The 18,921-nt window shown below is 39.8% G+C and overlaps 1 protein-coding gene across 6 annotated transcripts in view; it reads left to right on the top strand.

Annotated features, from left to right (window-relative positions):
* Positions 1-18,921, top strand: part of NEDD4 (NEDD4 E3 ubiquitin protein ligase) — a 124,210-nt gene that overhangs the window by 71,656 nt on the left and 33,633 nt on the right. For 5 of the 6 annotated variants that reach the window (XM_090028452.1, XM_090028453.1, XM_090028456.1 and 2 more), the window contains 7 exons: positions 3,600-3,650; positions 12,005-12,066; positions 14,655-14,757; positions 15,836-16,005; positions 17,835-17,952; positions 18,072-18,239; positions 18,768-18,833. In XM_090028452.1, the coding sequence (XP_089884578.1) occupies positions 3,600-3,650; positions 12,005-12,066; positions 14,655-14,757; positions 15,836-16,005; positions 17,835-17,952; positions 18,072-18,239; positions 18,768-18,833 (738 nt within the window). The remainder of the gene's footprint in view (positions 1-3,599; positions 3,651-12,004; positions 12,067-14,654; positions 14,758-15,835; positions 16,006-17,834; positions 17,953-18,071; positions 18,240-18,767; positions 18,834-18,921) is intronic. The other variant, XM_090028451.1, reaches the window with a different exon arrangement.

Genomic DNA, 18,921 nt, shown 5'->3' with positions numbered 1-18,921 from the left:
ACAGAAAGCTTGACTACTAAAATGTGCTATACAGAGACAGTCTTCTGAAGACATTATGATATATTCTAGGTGCTGTATAGATCAATAAAATAAGTACCCAGGGTCTGATCACACACCCATTGAAGTCAATCAGAGTCTTTTTGGCTGACTTCCATGGGCTTTTAGCTTCAGCCCTTAGTATGCTGTGTTGTATTTAGAAAGAATCTCTGAACAGGAGTATGTGGTATATGTCATAAGTTTTCCAAACTGGAGTTCTATTTCTATGTGCCTTTGATATTTTTGCTTATGTTTTCATAATTTCCTACTGCTAAAAAGATATTAGGTAAGAAACGTAGTTTCATAGTTTCATAGTAGCTAGAGTCGGAAGGGACCTAGGTAGATCATCTAGTCCGACCCCCTGCCTTAGCAGGAAAGAGCACCGGGGTCAGATGACCCCGGCAAGGTGCTCATCTAACTTCCTTTTAAAAATCCCCAGGCTAGGAGCCTGCACCACTTCCCCTGGAAGCTGGTTCCAGGCCCTAGCCGCCCTGACTGTGAAGTAGCGCCTCCTAATATGTAATCTAAACTTACCCTCCGCCAGCTTGTGACCGTTATTCCTGGTCACTCCTGGCAGCGCACGGGGGAACAGGGACTCCCCCAATACCTGCTGATCCCCCCTGACCAGTTTGTAGCAGGCCACAAGGTCCCCCCTTAACCTTCTCTTGTGGAGGCTAAACAGGTTCAGGTCCCGTAGCCTCTCCTCATAAGGCCTGCCCTGCTGACCCCTGATCATATGAGTGACCCTCCTCTGAACTCTTTCCATATTGTCCACGTCCCTCTTGAAGTGTGGCGCCCAGAACTGGACGCAGTACTCCAGCTGCGGCCTGACCAGTGCCGCATAGAGGGGGAGGATCACCTCCCTGGACCTGCTCGAGATGCATCTGTGAATGCATGACAGGGTACGATTGGCCTTCTTGACTGCCTCCCCACACTGCCGGCCCATGTTCATCGTGGAGTCAATGACGACTCCAAGATCCTTTTCCGTCTCCGTGCTGGCAAGAGGGGAGTTCCCCAACCTGTAAGTGTGGTGCCGGTTCTTCCTCCCCATGTGCAACACCTTGCACTTATCAGTGTTAAACCCCATCCTATTCTCATCCGCCCACCGTTGCAACCTGTCAAGGTCAGCTTGTAGCCTATTGCACCCTTCTAGTGCGCCCACATCCCCCCACATCTTAGTGTCATCAGCAAACTTGAACAGGGTGCTTTCTACCCCCTCATCCAAGTCACTGATGAAGATGTTGAACAGTGCGGGCCCGAGGACCGAGCCCTGCGGAACCCCACTGCCCACATCCTTCCAGGTCGAGAAGAACCCATCCACTACCACCCTCTGGGTGCGGCCCTCCAACCAGTTGGCGACCCATTTGACCATGTGGGCATCGACACCACAGTCTCCCAGCTTTTTGATGAGGACAGGGTGAGAGACAGTGTCGAAAGCCTTCCGGAAGTCCAAAAAGACTACATCCACAGCAACCCCTGCGTCTAATGATTTGGTGACCTGATCGTAAAAGGCCACCAGGTTGGTCTGACAAGACCTGCCACTGATGAACCCATGTTGGTTGCCCCTGTGCATGCATTCCCCCGCAAGGCCCTCCTGGATGTGTGCCAGGATAATTTTTTCAAAGAGCTTACCCGGGATTGAGGTCAGACTAACTGGCCTGTAATTTCCCGGGTCCTCTTTTTTTCCCTTTTTGAAGATAGGGACCACATTGGCCCTCTTCCAGTCCTCCAGCACCTCACCAGAGCACCACGAGTGTTCATAGAGCCGCGCCAGGGGTCCCGCAATGACCTCGGCCAGTTCCTGTAGAACCCTAGGGTGAAGATCGTCCGGACCAGCGGACTTGAACACGTCCAGCCTCTCCAGAAGTACCCTAACTAACTCCTCGCTAACCCTTGGCCCAGGCGTGTCTCTCTCGGGGCCCGAGGGGGGCCCAGCAGGGAGGTGGCTGAACTGGTCCCTAACGTGTGGTAGGCGTTAATGGATCTTAAATTATTGGTATTAATCATTATTCGTTATTCATCTGATTAGTTACATTAGTAACTCCCATTAATAGAATTAGGAAGCTTTTCTTCTTTCATACCCTTTAGTAGTTGTGTTGAGAAGTAGTTGTGTAAACTTCTGTTTTTTCTTTTCTTTTCTTTTTTTTTCTGTCAAACATATTGCTTTTAAGTCCTGGGTTCCCAAACCACAGATTGCAACCATGAATTGAGGGTATTATGAACGTATTTGTAGCCAATTTGACCCTTTTATAGAGAGAGATTGAGTCTAATATCAGGGCAAGAGAAGAAGCTTATATTTGATGGTGACTGACTGTACTTTGGAAACAGTTACAGTGCTGGTATTATTCAGTGTTTTTGTAGTTAAGCACAGGTGAAATGTGCTTATTGAAAAGGACTTTTATTAAACAGATGCTTGCTGCATGAGTAGAATGGCCTCAACTTTCTGTTTAAAGTTGAAGTAGACCACCAGAAAAGTGCAGTATGAGCCAGAAAAGTGTTGCAAATTTAAGACAGCAACTATAATTAGTCTATGACTGCTACTTTTTGAACATCGTGGTGATATCTAGTTGAACTATGTTTATTTTCACCTGGTTCATTTGTATACCTACACATTTTTTAATATTACACACGTTTACATGCACATGTGGAGTTTTAAGGTTGAAAAATTGACTAGTCAGAACTAGGAAATACAGACTTAAGGTTGCACAGTATCTTGTGTATATATATGAATGCAATCTTCTGTTATGTGATCAAACATCCTTTCAACAGGGCTGACTAGTAATGAGCAACCATTCAGTGAATTTTCTTTATATGTGGCCCTGCATGGTACATTTAATTATTAAAAAAGTAAGCAAAGTTTAATTTTGATAAGCCTAGCACCTGCTGTAGATGCTCAGTTATTCCCAACTCTGCATTGCTTTTTAAAAGGTGGGGCTGGTAGAGACACTGATTTTTCCTGCCTTCAAAATTTCCCTGATGTTTTACATCTCAAAATCCTGGAACTGCATTAAAGGGAAAGGTTCCAGAGTGTAAACTGGGTAAAACTTATTTCATCATAACTTGATTCTTGAGGCCATCCTATTTTTAGATGAAATTTTGCAAGAAATACCTGCCTGAGGCACACCTTGCATATAAAATTTCAACCTATATGTTTACATTTTGGTAGGTATCGTGTTACAGACAGTCTTAATAGTTGGTTTTATCAGCCTGTTTACAATTAATGTTTAAGCATTGACATGTATTAAATGTATTAAATTAAAATGTAATTAAATAATCAAACTGCCATTAGTTCTTGTAATAAACTGTGCTTCAGGACCACTGGAGTTCCTTGTAGTTTAAGGAAGATGAAATGTCCAGAACCATGTCAGATATTGGACTTGGAGAGGCAGTTGGAAGAGGACAGATATCCAATCTGGATGTGGCGTTTTATACAAACTACCATAAGAGTAATTTCTGATTTTGGAAATGCTATGCAATACAAAGGTTTTCCATGAGTCAGAGTAAAAGAAAATATCTTTGTTGAGTTTTAAAACTTTTTTCCTTTTTTTCTTTTTCTTTTCTAGACCAGAGATGACTTCCTAGGCCAAGTGGATGTTCCTCTTTATCAGTTACCGGTTGGTATTAATTTAATATTACCTAAAACAAAACTGTTAATGCATGTAACTGTTTTATTAATCTGAGTAAGTATATGGCTTATAAAATTTTGCCTCTTCTAATCTGACACAGCTATTTCTCAAAACTAAGCTAATGCAACCTTGTTGTTATGCTTAGGTATGCACTTCTGCCTATGACTCCTTCTATAATAAAGTTTTCATATACAGTCCCAAAAGATGAGATTGATTATGATTACTGTCCCATTTGTTATTCTAGCTCCTGGTTACATAGGGAAGAAATTTTTCTTTCTGGTTAATTTTAATTAAAAATAACTCTAAATACATAAAATAGTTATAATAGAAAATAGACTAGAATTAACCTAAGCTTACATTTTGGTTATTTTTTGCTTTTGAATAATTTTTACAAAGCAGTTTTTTCACTTACAAAGGAAGTTATATAAAAGAATAAAGTGCAAAGTACTTTCTTGTAGCAGCTTCATTAAAGGATCTCTCTCAAGCATTACAGAAATACTAATCGAATTGTTCCTTAGCCATTTTGACAGTGATACACAAAGGTAACAAAATGCAGCAAAGAGCTGTAATTATTTTTCAAGTGAAGATTTTGTTGCAATAGGAAGTAACTAGAGGGAGAAGACCTACCAGAGGCAGACCATATTTGCATTACCTCATTCCCCTAGCCAAGAAGGAGGGAGGTAGGACTTTGGTATTTGTTATTTGTCACTGACTCTTTTCCAGAGTTCTGTTAGCCAGCAGCTGAAACAACCAAAGTCCCCACAGTCTCACAGCTGCAGCTCCTGTTGCCAAACTGTTCAACACTGTGCATGTTTATTGTGAGTTAAATCAGTGGTTCTCAATGTTTTTTGTAGTAGAGCCCACTTTTAAACATCAATGACCAGTTCCAATTCAATGCCCCTCGCTTCTGACCTACTACCTCTCACCCCCAGACCCCAATCTATTTTTAAAGTACATTGATCCTTTTTTTTAAATTTGTTTGCAGATTGAGAAATGCTGAGCTATAAATGACTGTTTGGACTTCTAATTGCCTGTCTCTCACTATTGTTCTGTGTACCTTTCATGTTTTGTTTTGTTTGTTTTGTTTTTCTTCCCCTCACCACCTTCATTGTCCCGTATCTCCTCTTCCTCTTCTCTTGATTATAACTACTCACTTTGCTTACCTATATTTGCTACCCATCATACTGACCATGTATTTGACTTATCCCTTTTTACCATGTCCTTTGATAATAAGCTCCTGTGACTGATGGACTCTAATTAGTTTATGTAACATCAAAGCACAATGAGACCTGAACTCTAACTTGAGGCCATCAAATGCTACCTTAAGATGATAATCTATATTGCATATTGATCAAATTCAGGAGTAAAATCCTAGTTCTCTGCTATAGACATTGTGTTTACATAGGTTAAAATTAGTGAAAACATTTGCAGAACTGCTAGTAGGAAAAGCAGTGGTACTGACATAAAAGCATTAAGTAATGTAGCATACAAAGGGGACTATAAATATTTCTGTAGGTCCAAGCTAAGAGATAGAAATGTCAGCTTTTTTGGCAGGCATACCACGAATTACCTCCCGAAATACTGTGAGTGCCACTCCAGTCAACTTTTGCTATAAAATTTGATACTCTGCTTTCTGTTCTGTTGAATTTGCTAATGTGTGGCCTGTCCTCTCCCTACCTGATCACATAACTTACACATAGGCCTGTGTGAAGCGGATAGTATTCGCTTCGGATTCAGGTTTGGCCAGTTCAGGGGACAGTGATTCGATTTGGTGATTTGAATCACTGTACTGAATCAATTCGGCTGAATCTGCAAATCACCCTAGCCCATCCTTCGCCCGCTGTCCCAGGCTGGCAATGGCTGCCCTGCCCACCCCAGCTCCTGGCTCTTTGGAAAAAAAAGTCCCAGCTCACCAGGTGCTGCCTGGTGGTGGGGGGCAATCTCTGCTGCACCCTACTGCCCCTTGCTGCATGGGGGGCTCTGCACGAGCCCCCTGCCCACTGTCCCAGCCCCCCACCATGGCTGCCCTGCCTGTCCCACCAAATTGGGCCAAATCTCCTCTGAATCAAATCAACACCTGAAGCTTCACACAGCCCTACACACACACACAGAGGCTTCCTGTGTCACTTGTGGCACTCATGCTTCAGGTTGGCCAACCTGTTTTAAATTATTCTGATGATTAGGTTTAGAATTTTAACTTGTATTTCATTTAAGGAGAAATGCATTTTAAACCTTCTTTCATTGACTCAGTTTTTCTCCCACTTCCCTTCATCGACTCCCCTTATTTCTACACTGTTCTTCCTCATGTTCTACTGCTTATTCTTTCTCATTTCCCTGCCTGTATCTCAACCGTATAGAACGTATTTTGATGAACCTCTTTTTAAAAAAGAAGCTAATGTTAAACACATTATTACATGGTGACTAATTAGAAGAAGGCTTATACTTTCAAAACCCTTTTTAGACCTGTAGTTCTTCTGCTTCTGTTTGTGGTGTAAAATGCATCTGTTTCATATATAAATATATGCTTCTGTTGAGCTTGAAACATCTTGCTCTAGTTCTGAAGTAAATGAAGGTGGACATGTATCTTGTTCACAAATTGCTGTCCTTTATCAGAGAGCAATAACACACTCTTCAGTACCTACATAGGGCGCTACTAACACACTACTTGCCTAATAGCTCTGCTCTCCAGTTCAAATGAACAATTAAACTCTATTATTTTACAAGTCATCCAGTCAAGTAAAATATATTTTTAGAGCAGGAATTTTCTCTGACATGTTACACAGAGATATAAATTAAATTAATCTGTTTACTCATGTAATTAGGATAAAAGGTCAATCTGTTTTTGAAGTAGGATTTTAACAAGAGTTAAAAGTCTAATTTTGATCCGCTGGCTTATCAGTCATATTTTTGACAGAAAAATTTTTGCACTTCCAATAACAAAATAGAATGCAGTTCAACAGGGATAAGTGTAGAGCACTGCACCTGGGGAGAAGGAATCACCAACGTGCGTACGGATTGGGAAATTACTTTCTAAGCAGCAGAAAGGGATCTCAGAGTCATAGTTAACTCAGAAATGAACATGAGCAGACAATGTGATGTAGTGATCAATAGAGCTAACCACACTCTCATGCATTAACGGTACATCATGACCAGGTCTAAGGAGGTGATACTTCCCCTCTATGTGGCACTAGTAAGGCTGCAGCTAGAGTATTGTGTCCAGTTTTGGGTGCCACACTTCAAGAGGGATGTGAATAACTTTGAGAGGATCCAGAGGAGGGCCACTCGTATGGTTAGGGGCCTGTAGGAAAGGTCCTATGAGGAGATACTGAGGGACCAAGATCTCTTCAGCCTCCACAGGAGAAGGCTGAGAGGGGATCTGGTGGCCATCTACACATTTGTCGGGGGGTGGGGAGGGGGCAGCAAGGTATAGGAGATATTCTGTTTACCAAGGTGGCTCTTGAAGTAACTAGAAACAGTGGCTGCAAACTGGCAGAAAGCAAATTTAGACTAGACATTAGGAAGAACTTCTTTACAGTAAGAGGTACCAGACTCTGGAATGGGCTTCCAAGGGAGGTGATGCTCTCCCCCACCTCTGCCTTGGAGGTCTTTAAGAGGAGACTCAACAAATACCTGGCTGGGGTCATCTGATTTAAAATATTTTAAATGCTTTTGACCAGCAGATGCATGGTCATAGCTCTGAATTTTAAGAGGTATTTTTTTTGGAATGTAGTGCAGAGCTTTTACTGATACTAGTAGTGGCACATAAGTATCAAAATACTATGATGAACGTATTTTTGCTGGCAGAAGATCCTGGGGCAAGTTTGTTTCCCAAATTCAGGTTGTTTAAGGCAGCAGACACTTTGTGGTTGAAAATTAAGATTGGAGAGCTTGCAGCAATGCTATAGAGAACATAAATGTTCTTTGTCTTAGAGAGAGCTTCTGACCAGTCCCTCTAGTGAAGAATGCAGGCTATGGGTATTGCACTGAAGAATAGAAAATGGAATTTGATTTATAGTAATTGATAATAGCAGAGCACATTATAGTCTTATTGGTTTGTAGTGAATGGAAAATTTAATGTTGTGATTGTCTCCTCATCCTGTGTAAATTCAGTATGGTTCCATTAACTTAAGTGTTAACTCCTATATACATCCTTGGGAATTATACAATATAGAGAGAAAAACAGTAGAATAAGTCTTGCTTTTGGAGACTTCAAGAAATGAGAGATTTTTTTTTTAGGGGTGCCCCCGTAGAGATTTTTTGGGCCGATACCAAGGGCCGATTTTTAGTGGAGCTGCAGGAGGGGCTGTAGCCGCTCCAAAATTCACCGTAGCTACCACTGCCCACCCATGCCCTGTACGAAGATCTGGGTGTACACACCCCCTATGCCCTCCAAGGGTGCATGTAGTGATGGGAGCCACCCCCTCTCCCCATAAGCAGGTCAGTACCACGCCCCACCCCAGCCCCAGTTCCTGTCCCTCCCTCACTTTGGGGGCTTCAGTCTGCCCTCCCCATGTCCCTTCCCTTCCTCTACCCCTTGCACCACAACAGGCTTACCAGCCAGACCCGGCTGCTCTCCATGCTGCTGGGCTGCACTCCTGGCCGCCTGCATGCTGCGCTGAGGCTGCACGCGCACACACAGCATTTATTGGCCACATTATTAGCTGCATAGCAAAAAAAGCCAATTGCCGATAGTCAATTTTCCTTTTATTGGTGCTGAGCCGATATGGGACCGATGTATTGGTGCACCTTTTTGTATCACTTCTTAAGCAAATATGAAGTAGTTCAGCAGGTACTGTTCAGCAAAGCCTTAGTCTAAGAAGCAAATAGCTTCACTCAGCAGTGAGTAATTATTTGGGCTGGAGAGCCACTTAAGGAGTTTTGGTGAGTTGTTGAAGGCTGTTGTGGGGGGTGGGAGGGATAAGACCTGGCGTTGGCCCTCATCACGGCTGTTTACGCTGTCTGGAGGGAGTTGAGGGAGGGCTTTCAGGGATATGCAGGGACCAGATCACAGCTCTGCCCAGACCCCACACTGTCACCACCCCACGATCCCAGTCCTGGTCCTGCCCACCTGTCTTGCTCCCAGATACTGCTCCCTACTTGCCTGCAACCCCATCCCATCTGCTCAACTAAGCACATCTTATTCATGGTGTCCCAGGCTAGTCTCTGTGGAGATATCCCATCTGCCTACCCACTCCTTCTGGCACTTCTCGCCCCACAGAGTACAGCTCCCAGCATGCCAGAGAGACGTATATGGGGATAGGGTTGGTTGCAATCCACTCCAGGCAACACCTGGGGGTTTTGAGACAGACTGCATGCACCATGGCCTGGGCTGCCCTCCACACCTGGGCTGGGTAGGGCCAAGCAGCCCACCGTGAGTCAGATAGACAGAGCCGGTGGCAGGGATGGTAAGTGACCGGAGACTGCATTAGCAGCACATGGCAGCCGTGGTGGGGCCTATGCAGCACTGACTGCAGCCCTCCCCCCCAAAAGCACGGGGCCCAGGATAGTTGCCTCAGTTTGCACCCTCCCCCCATTGGCCCTTCAGATAGAATCACTTAGCAGGCCAGAACTGGCCCACAAACCATATTTTGTCCACCCTGGCCTAGCTATTTTTCCTACATACTTCAGAAAACTGCACTACAAAAGCCCTAGGCAGTAAATAGTTGCAACTTCTTGTTTTATTCATCTATATAGTCTGTGTAAAAGCATGACATTTTGCTCTCTGTTTTTTTGAAAACCTGTAAAGTCTTTTTACATGTAACAGAGAAGAGCCATCTGTTATAGTTACCTCATGTTGATGATGGTTTACCATTGTTTGCGATAGAGCTTGACTAATTTAGAAAAATATGCCTGTAAGTGCACATGAAATTAAGCTTATCATTTTACATGTAGTTTGTCACTTAAGCTCCTATGTTGAAATTAAACACCTCGCATATGCAGATTAGATGCTTACTTATGAAAGCTTAATTGATTGTGTAATAGGCAATCATTGATCCTCTCAGCGTACCTGTAAGAGGTCTAATCAATTGCCTGATGAATCTGCCTGTACAGAGTCCAGTGACTGTGACACCAAGACCTTCAATGCGTACACCTAGGCAAGAGTATGGAGGAGTACAGGCTGCCCAAGACGTACGATCTCCTCTTTAGACCATGAGATGGTCCAAAGCCAAACCGAATTCATACATTCAGTGCCTCAATGGTTGTAGTTTCTGCCAGAGAGCAACAAATAAGAACTGCTGCTGACTGCCTAATGCTTCAGGAAGGGCATGTTTCTGTTCGGGTGATGTCCCTTAGGCTTTCTCCAGCCAAGGAGTACCCACAAGGTAGTGGGGGCTAGGGTTCTGAGGTGCCCTATACTTACCTTACTCTGGAGGTTGCAATATTAGTATTTTATAGGCGCTACCCCACCACACGTAGCCCTACCATACTGCCACCAGGCCCTTCAGTTGGATGCAGTTTAAGGTCATACCCAGGACCATGATTATGTAATATGTCTTTTAAAATTTGTGGCCTTTGAAAAAAATGCTTTAACTCTGCCTTCCTCTTCGATGTTAAGTTACTTTTCCTGCTTTGTGCTGTTTATTTCTGGAATTTCTTAATGTAGACATTCAAATCATGTTTTCCTATTTCTTTTGTGCTGTCATGAGTACCCACAATCTTCAACACTGGGTGGCATAACAAGCACAGGAAATTTTACAGTTTTAAGAAAAATGAAACAAACTCTAAGTTCAGATTTACAAACATCCAAAGCATAAGCTTGCAGTTCTGAAAGAAAAAATGCAGTGTGAAACTGTCTATATTTCAGAAAAATATTTTACACCATTTAAATCTCATGCTGCAAAATTATTATCTTGTTATCTAAAATCCTAGATATGGTCATGGTGAAATCTTAGGATTTTGAGACAGATTATAAAATACCAAGAGATTCTCCACCTGGATCCTTGGTAACTTTTCCTACTTAAAAGTAAAAATACCCTTTGTAAATAAACTGCAAATTTTAAAAAGTTTCTTAAACAAGGAATCTTTTTTTTTTTTTAATGGCTTTACTGTGCAATAATTACTCTGAAAAATTTTGGATATTCAAAGCCCATGCATATACAGCAGACACTGAGTATGAATAAGGGATGTATACATGCTGTACAAACTGAAATACAGTATAATGTGAAAATGTAATTTAATTTAAATTTCATCCCAGTTCACATGACAGAAGATATTTGTGCAAATTAAATTTTGTACTGTTCAGGGTCTACAGTATAATATATTAATATCAAATCAGTTTCATTTAATAGTAGTTTAACAGTTTGCAAACAGCACTAATTTAACACCTTTTTCCTGCAGTTTTTGAATCTACAATTTGGTACATACAGTTTGAGTATTCAAGGTATATATAATAAGAAGCTGAGAAACTTTGGATCCATAACAGGCACAGCTTTTTCCAAACATGATTTATTTAAAAGGATTTCTTCAGTTCTTACTTTAGAGGAAGGCCAATTAGACATAACATTTTGTGTGAGAGAACTATATATATAGAGTAAGAATTCATTTTTTCCAATTCATCTGACAAATTGAACGGTTAAAATGTGGTTTTTAAATAGAGCTTTATAGACCTTTTGAAGAGCCTACCAGCCAAACTCAATTAAGGCTAACACACTTCCCTTATTATGCAGTATTATAAAACTTAAATGTTATAAAGATTACAGAACCATTGTTGGCTAATTTAATTTGTTTTTAAATAGTAAAGGTAAACATGTTATCTTAGTACTTTTTGGATGATCCTTCCTGTATACTTGGAGTGAAGTCTTTTAACAGGTTCTCCCTGTATCTGAACCTACTTGTATTCCCAATAGTTTAGTTTCCAAGTAGTCCTATGCTTTTTGTTTGTTTTGGAGGGGAGAGAAGGGTCAAATTCACTACATATATATGCAATAGGAGCACGTAGCTGTTTGCTTTCCTGAGATTTTTTGACATCAGACATAGAAAGCAATTTATTAAATCTGACCTACATTTATGTGAAAATATTGAGTGGAAGGAGGGATGTGATAATATATGTTTCAAGTATAGAATCATGGAAAATAAAGAAACTGCTTCTCAGTTTCAGGCTGTGCATTAAAAAGAATACTATAGGGAATAAAGTTAATTATTTTTTTTCTATAATTTGGAGACTAGATTTACTATTGATAGTCCCATGAGTATTTTATTAATCTACTATACTAAAATCTCATTACATGAAGATTGTTTGCCCTTTTAAAATAGTTTAAAATCTTAAATATTTTTGCAAATCATAAATATTTGACATTGCAGATTTGTCTTGGAAAGCTAAAACCTTCATTGTTTCATTCCAGACAGAAAATCCAAGTATGGAGAGACCATATACATTTAAGGATTTTGTTCTTCATCCAAGAAGGTCAGCATTTTAACCTATTTGATATTTACTAATTTTCCTAACTAACCTATAACTTGCAATAAAGACTTCTTTTTGTGTCTGTGTCGCAACAAGTTTTATGCGTATTCTAATACGCTAAAAACACAGTTTATTAAGATATCAATACAAGTGTCAGCACTTGTTTTAATATCTGAAAATGCAGACTGGAAAAAAGTTCATAAAGCTAAGATTATAACCTGGGTTATTCACTTTCTACACACAGTAATCAGTCATGTGCTGTACTGTGTTACCCTGTTTCAGTTACAAGTCGTATCCTTTTCTCTCCCAGGAAGATGTCTGTGTCCCTTTTTGTGGTTAATATGGAAATAGGTTTTATGTGATTTTTGATAAAGATAATATAATCATGAACTTGAAGGTGCTTAAACTTTCAGAAACACTCAGTGAAGCCAGGAAGTGAGGAGTGAATCTGTAGCTGTGTGCCACTGAAACAAGTGGTACAGGCCATGGACAGATGTTACATCTGAAGCACCTCAAAGACCATATGAACAGTCATTCACACCCTATGAAGCACTCCAGAAATAACACTGGAAAACAACTATCATTTTGGAAGTGCTTCATTTTGAAGTGCTTTGCTTCCTGTCATCCTGTTGCATGTTTATGCTCTTCTCTTCCCACCTCTCTACTCCCCAGTGAGTGCTCTTATGTGTGCCTGGCTATAATTCATGCTGAAGAGCAGGAATCTGTATCTGTTTCTAGTCTCCGGTTCCAGTAGGAGGGATGCTCTGGGAGTCTTGAGGCTGAATTCACAGAAAAAAGCCAGCAGGTTCTGGAGCCCCCTTGTGGAACCTGCTGTTGGTGTCCACAGCTGACGCTGCCAACCACCTGCTGTGGCAGAAGCCCTGCCCAGCTCCACGGCTAATGCCTGATGCTGCTGGGTGGTATCAGTGGTGCTTGGCACCATGTGGCAGCTGGACATAACACCTGCCCATAAGGCACGTGTGGTTGGTTGGTGGTCATCCTCCACGTGTGGGCCTGACTGAATCTGTTGGCAGACAGGATCTGGCCCATAGCCTGTATTTTACCCACCTTGTCCTAATCATAAGAAAGATCATAAAAGCATTTTATGAAAATAAGTTTACTAAGACCTAGAGAGAGAATTTTTGGTAGTCTTTTTATTATTCTGCTTTTCTGGTATTATAAACCAAAGAAAAAGCCGGGCTTGCTGCATTTGTATAATTGCTTTCAAGCATTGTTTCTGTTATGCAAAGACCTACCCATTGTAATTGCTGAAGTTGGTAGTACTGTGCAGTGAAAGACAATGCTCAAATTCCAAGTCAAAGTTTTTTCCTCTGTATATTGTATTAACTTTCATAGTAACTAGTATAAACTTTTATTTTTTATAATAAATATTATGTAGCTGTTTTCTAATGTGAACAAATGTGTTCATGAATTTTGTAGATGTACCAAACTAATTCTGAACATGATTTATGATGGCTTCACCCCCAAAAAATCTAAAATGAGGATGAATAATTTTTAAAATTGTTATAGAAAGTAAGCTGACATGCACATTCATTTTTTAAGTGAAAACAAATTGCTCTAGGTCCAAAATAAAACCTGCATACCTACATTAATATGTTTATCAGACAATTCTTTTCCTATCAAATGTCTGCTTCCTTTAGTTTATCATCAAGAATCTCAGAAAATGAGAGTTTAACTTTATGATATTTTTTATATATTGATGTAAATATATCTTGACAATCAGTAGATATAATTTTGGAAATAGACTTATTTTGTTTCTCTTTGGACTGTATTCTTTGCATCAATATACCAAATACATCATAATGTTTATACTCTCATTTTTGGGTTGATTCTTGCTGTCAGCATGAAAAAAGGGAGTAAAGTGAACATACAGTGAGTGTTAGCTGGTTCTTTTTTAAAAGGAAAAAAAAGAACAAAATTGTTGGTAAAAAAATTAGAAGTATGAGAGCATACATCTAAATATGTGAAGGCAAATGTTAAAGTAATTGAGGCGTACCTGCATCTAAAGTTTTATGGAAAACTAGTTCTTCATATTTGATTGGTTTTCTTTTTCATAATAATATTTTCAGAATTATTTACAGTAAACTGTTGTTAATGACCACAGTTAAGCCACTTACCTTGTGATCAGTTATGCATTGTATAATATAGAAATCTTAGAGAGCCTAATGATGAGATGTCTTTTCATGTGGCTTAATAAATGTCGTCACCTTTTTTTTTTTAAATCACACATTAGAAATTTTAATGATAGAACAGCAAAATTTTTAATTAAATATTTAGAAATTTTGGGCAATTTTTTTATCATAACATCTTGAGATTACTCTGTAGACTTTTGCTTTCTCTTGAAGAAATCAAGGAGATAGTTTATTCTAATAGTAGACTTCAGTTACCAGTTGTTCAGACAGCTAATAATAAATTGTACAGATATTTCAGATGGAAAACAAATTGTATGCTTGTACACAGTGCAGCTAGTCTGACAAAAACATTGAGTTCCTTTCCCAAGTGTGACAAAATGGCTTGTGACTTGACCTTATATCGTATTACTAAATAACAACCTTTTTCCTCTTCTGCAGTCACAAATCAAAAGTTAAAGGTCATCTTAGATTAAAAATGACTTACTTACCTAAAAATAATGGATCTGAAGAAGAAAATACAGAACAGGCAGAGGAATTAGAGGTGAGAAAACATTTATTTGGTGTTAGAGCATATGATATGACTTGTTTCAAGATAATAAAAGTAGGCAACTTAACACGATAATGTGTATTCAAATTACTACCCTTCAAATGACCCTTTAGATATTTAGTGATTATTTAGCTTGCCATGGCTCAAACAAGACCTAAAATTATATTGTCCCACTTTAATTGTGAGATTTGAGCTTTTCCCTTGTAACTGTATAAGTCGGAGCTTTTTTTTTCTTTTTTGTTTTTTTTCTTTGGGAGGGAGGAAAAAAAAGATTGCAGTAATAAAATCTCAGGCAGCAAACTTCCTAAAATAAAAGCAGTTGCTTACATCTAGCATGTGTTACCTTTAAAATGTATGGGAATAATAGTTTTTAGTAATTCTGTCTTTTGATATAATATTGTTAAATCCCACTAGTTATATTTATATTATCTTCTTCTTTTCACAATTTTATCTTTTTCCAGACAAAGTCATGTCTTTGATCATTGCAAGTTTAGTTTGCTAGCAAATCCATGAAATTTATGATTTATAGGTTTTTTCTTCAGTACCTTTCACAGCTGTTTCATTAGTACCACCTCTCCAGTGACTTTTTGTTATAAAACCCATAAATGCAGCAGAAAAATACATTTATTTAAAAATGTAAGTTTCACCTTCCTTCATAACTTCTTGTGGCATGCTAGAGGTTGGAGACCCTTGGTATCTACCTGCTGGTAGCAGAAAGCACCAAATAAAGTTGTCTAGGACTTCCCCATGGAAAATGTGCTGAATAGGAAGGTGATAGACAAGTGTGTAACCCAGTCCTACTGTTGTAACATCTCAGCTAACATTTTTACGGCTAACTGATAAGTTGATTGGTGTCTTGTAGTAGTTAAACAAGTACCTGTTCTGATTTTTTTATAACATTTTTAAAAGGTATGTGAGCTATAATAAGGCATTGTTTTCCCACAAGTCTTTTGGAAGATGTGAGCTTGCTTAATGAGTATTGAATAAGAGGATGGTGGCTTAATGAACTGAGATTTCTCCTTTAACACTCACTTAGTTTATTAACTTTAAGATAATTAATTTTGCCTTTTAGCCTGGCTGGATTATATTGGACCAACCAGATGCTGCTTGCCAGCTGCAACACCAGCAACAGGAAATTCCTCCCCTACCTCCAGGCTGGGAAGAAAGGCAAGATATACTTGGCAGGACTTATTATGTCAACCATGAATTCAGAAGGACACAGTGGAAGAGACCAACTGCTCAGTATGTCTTCTGGTTTGAATTTTAAAGCGTATCTACTTTTGACTGGCAATTCACTTCTGTCTCTGTAAAATAATAGAAGTCTTGGGAATTAATAGCTCAGGAATAGCAAATGGAGGTCTCAAATTTAAACTCTCCACGTCAGATTTGTGCATAATGGTCACTTCGACAGTTCGGCTCACTACTTTTTCCATTTCATAGCATAGTGGATGTTCATGTAAATCACCATTTTGTAAGAGAAGATGCATGGAATCTCTAGGACTTTTTCCCTACCAGGAGTAACACCCTGCTTATTGTAATCCATATGAATAAGATATATAGTAGTGCCTGTTTTACTTTGCTTGTTGCACTTAATCCCCCTCAGCACCTAGTATTTTTCAAGTCACGGTGAGCCACCACACTGAATACATTTTTACTGCCTCTTCATTCCCTTAGCTGAGCTGCACTTTTCTTTCCTATTTCCAATGAGTCTTGTTTTTTAACCAATCTTAAATGTCTGGCAAATATTACCAAATGGGGACCCAAACAGCTTATCCAAAATTTCTCTTTTGCCTCGTCTCTTAGCCTATTGCATATGATTTAGTGTGGTCCCGCCCTCCAAAAGATGGAACTAGACCAGATAGCCCTGCACCTCATCTGCATATAAATTTTTGGAAGATCCCAGGACTTGTGACTGGAATACTTGGTTCCAGTCATGAGCAGGGATCCTGGTTTTCTCTGTTTTAAAATTGCAAATTCTCTGATAAAAATGCCTGTTATCTGATTTTAAACCCCCACATCTGCACTTAAAATGAGGCTACTATATATATAGAGGTATCAATTGAATGCACTGCTTTATTGATATATTTACAATTTTAAAGCAATTTGGCAGCCTACCAGTGCCTCAGTATTTTACTTAAAATAAATTCTAAGTACCTATATATTTTGGTATTTCATTTTGGGTTTTTTATCAGGGAAAATCAGAGCTCTCCTGCCCCTTTTGCTTACCAGGATGCAGGCCCAGGCACCTCGTTCCTCACCCCCAACCTTGCTGGTGCCCCTTACTCCCCACCCACAGCCAGGGCTTCACCAGGATGGTGCAGGCTTTGCAGCAGCAAGGAGCTTCCCCACTCAGCTCTGCCCGGCCATGCTGAGTCTCGCCTGCTGGGACCCAGGGGAAGGGCAGCATGGCAGGAAGCCCAAGCCCACAGCAGGCAGCTTGCACCTACCCCATGCACAGATCTTGGGGGCATGTGCCCCTCTTTCCCCCAGGAGGGGTTCCCAGGAGCACATGCAGTGACAGGGATCCAGCCCCCCAGCCTCCCTCCCACATCCAGACGAGCCACCTGCAGCTTCATCACCATGGCTTGAAATTGTTGTCTCTGCTGGGGTCCAGCCTAATCAACTCTATGATAAATCATGAACCTTTTGGCTTTGGACTGATGTCATGTATAGTTTGCACTATATACAAACAAGTACAGAAGTGGTGCTTAAACATGTTTTTATGGATTACCTGTACTAAAAACTAGCATCAGTTTCAAAAGAGGTAAATTGCATCAGTTTTGGATGAACCAAGTGTAGGGTCTGAAGGAAGAAGGGAAGGGGCTGCAGGAGAAACAAGTTGGGGGAAGAGGGCAAGGATTCCCCCAGATATTTTTTTTCCTTGTTGTAGCAGTGGACGGGAGACATTTCAAGGCCAACCTCCAAGAATTGGATTCTATACCTGGAAAATTATAACTGATTTATTATTTTCCCTATAGAATTTAATTATCGGGTCACCTTATCAGGGTCATCCTGCATTTATTCTGTAAAGATACAGATAGGTCTATTGTGCCGTCTTAATTTTTGTACAGGGACAGTACAGCTGATGCAGATCATGGGAACTTTCAGTTGGAAGCACAGCATGCATTTACTCATCGGCATCAAATATCAGAAGATTCTGAAAATTTAGACAACAGGGATTCTCCTGAGGTAAGAACAGCATCTAGTTACCTTGAAATACCTGTAACTGCTTTTGTCCATAATCAAATAGCTTGAAATAAATATTAGTAACTTGGGACTGTTTTTCAAAGTTAATTTTTTTTTTTAAGAGCTGGGAAATCATAACTGAAGATGAGGCAACTATGTATAGCAATCAGAGTCTACAAATGCCTCTGTCACAGAGTAATTCTGATGTACAGACTCAGCTTGCAGAAGAATTGAATACCAGACTTACTACCTCCGGGAGTTCAGCCAGTGGCCAACCAGCTCTTTACACTGTAAGTTAGTGGATATTTTTCTAGTTAGTTTAACAAAGAGTAAATCTTCTCTTTATTTTCCTGGGAAACTAATTTTAACTCAGATTCTTGCGATATTAAATGGTGCCCTCATTGACAGACTTGATACATTAAGTAATAAACATAAGCTTTCATATTTTTTGCTTTTTATTGAAGCTATCATTATTCATACCAACAAGCACTGTAACTTTTCATTTCAATTTTCAGAGGCCTAAAAATAATTTGAATATAGTAGACCAGTTTTACAAACATAGATGTTTTATTTTTTCCCATTTTACTTCTACAAAGCAAGTTTTTTTTTTTACTTAGGTTCTAAGCAGGAGTAGCAATAAACTCCATTTTTAATGGCTCATCTAATATATTTTTCTTTTCAAATTGTAATTTTAAATAAAATTAAGCAAATCAGGAAAGCTAAGTATTTCAGCTAAGCATTTATGGTAAGTATGCTGTGTTGTTTGTTAACATTGAGGAAGCAGTAAATCATATAAAGTTCTTTTTCATTACTTCCAGAATCATTCCAGCAGAAGAAGTAGTCTGCAGACGTACAGGGTTGAGGAACAGCCTGCACTTCCTGTGGTAGGTTATATTCCAAAAACCACAAGTTTTGTACAGTACAGAACTTTGAAAATTCACTTGCTATGGAACTTATCCTGGATAAAGTATT

Source organism: Crocodylus siamensis, chromosome 15 (genome assembly GCF_052110815.1).
Source record: "Crocodylus siamensis isolate JL-2025a chromosome 15, ASM5211081v1, whole genome shotgun sequence".
NCBI lineage: Eukaryota > Metazoa > Chordata > Crocodylia > Crocodylidae > Crocodylus > Crocodylus siamensis.
This window is presented reverse-complemented; position numbering and strand designations above follow the sequence as displayed.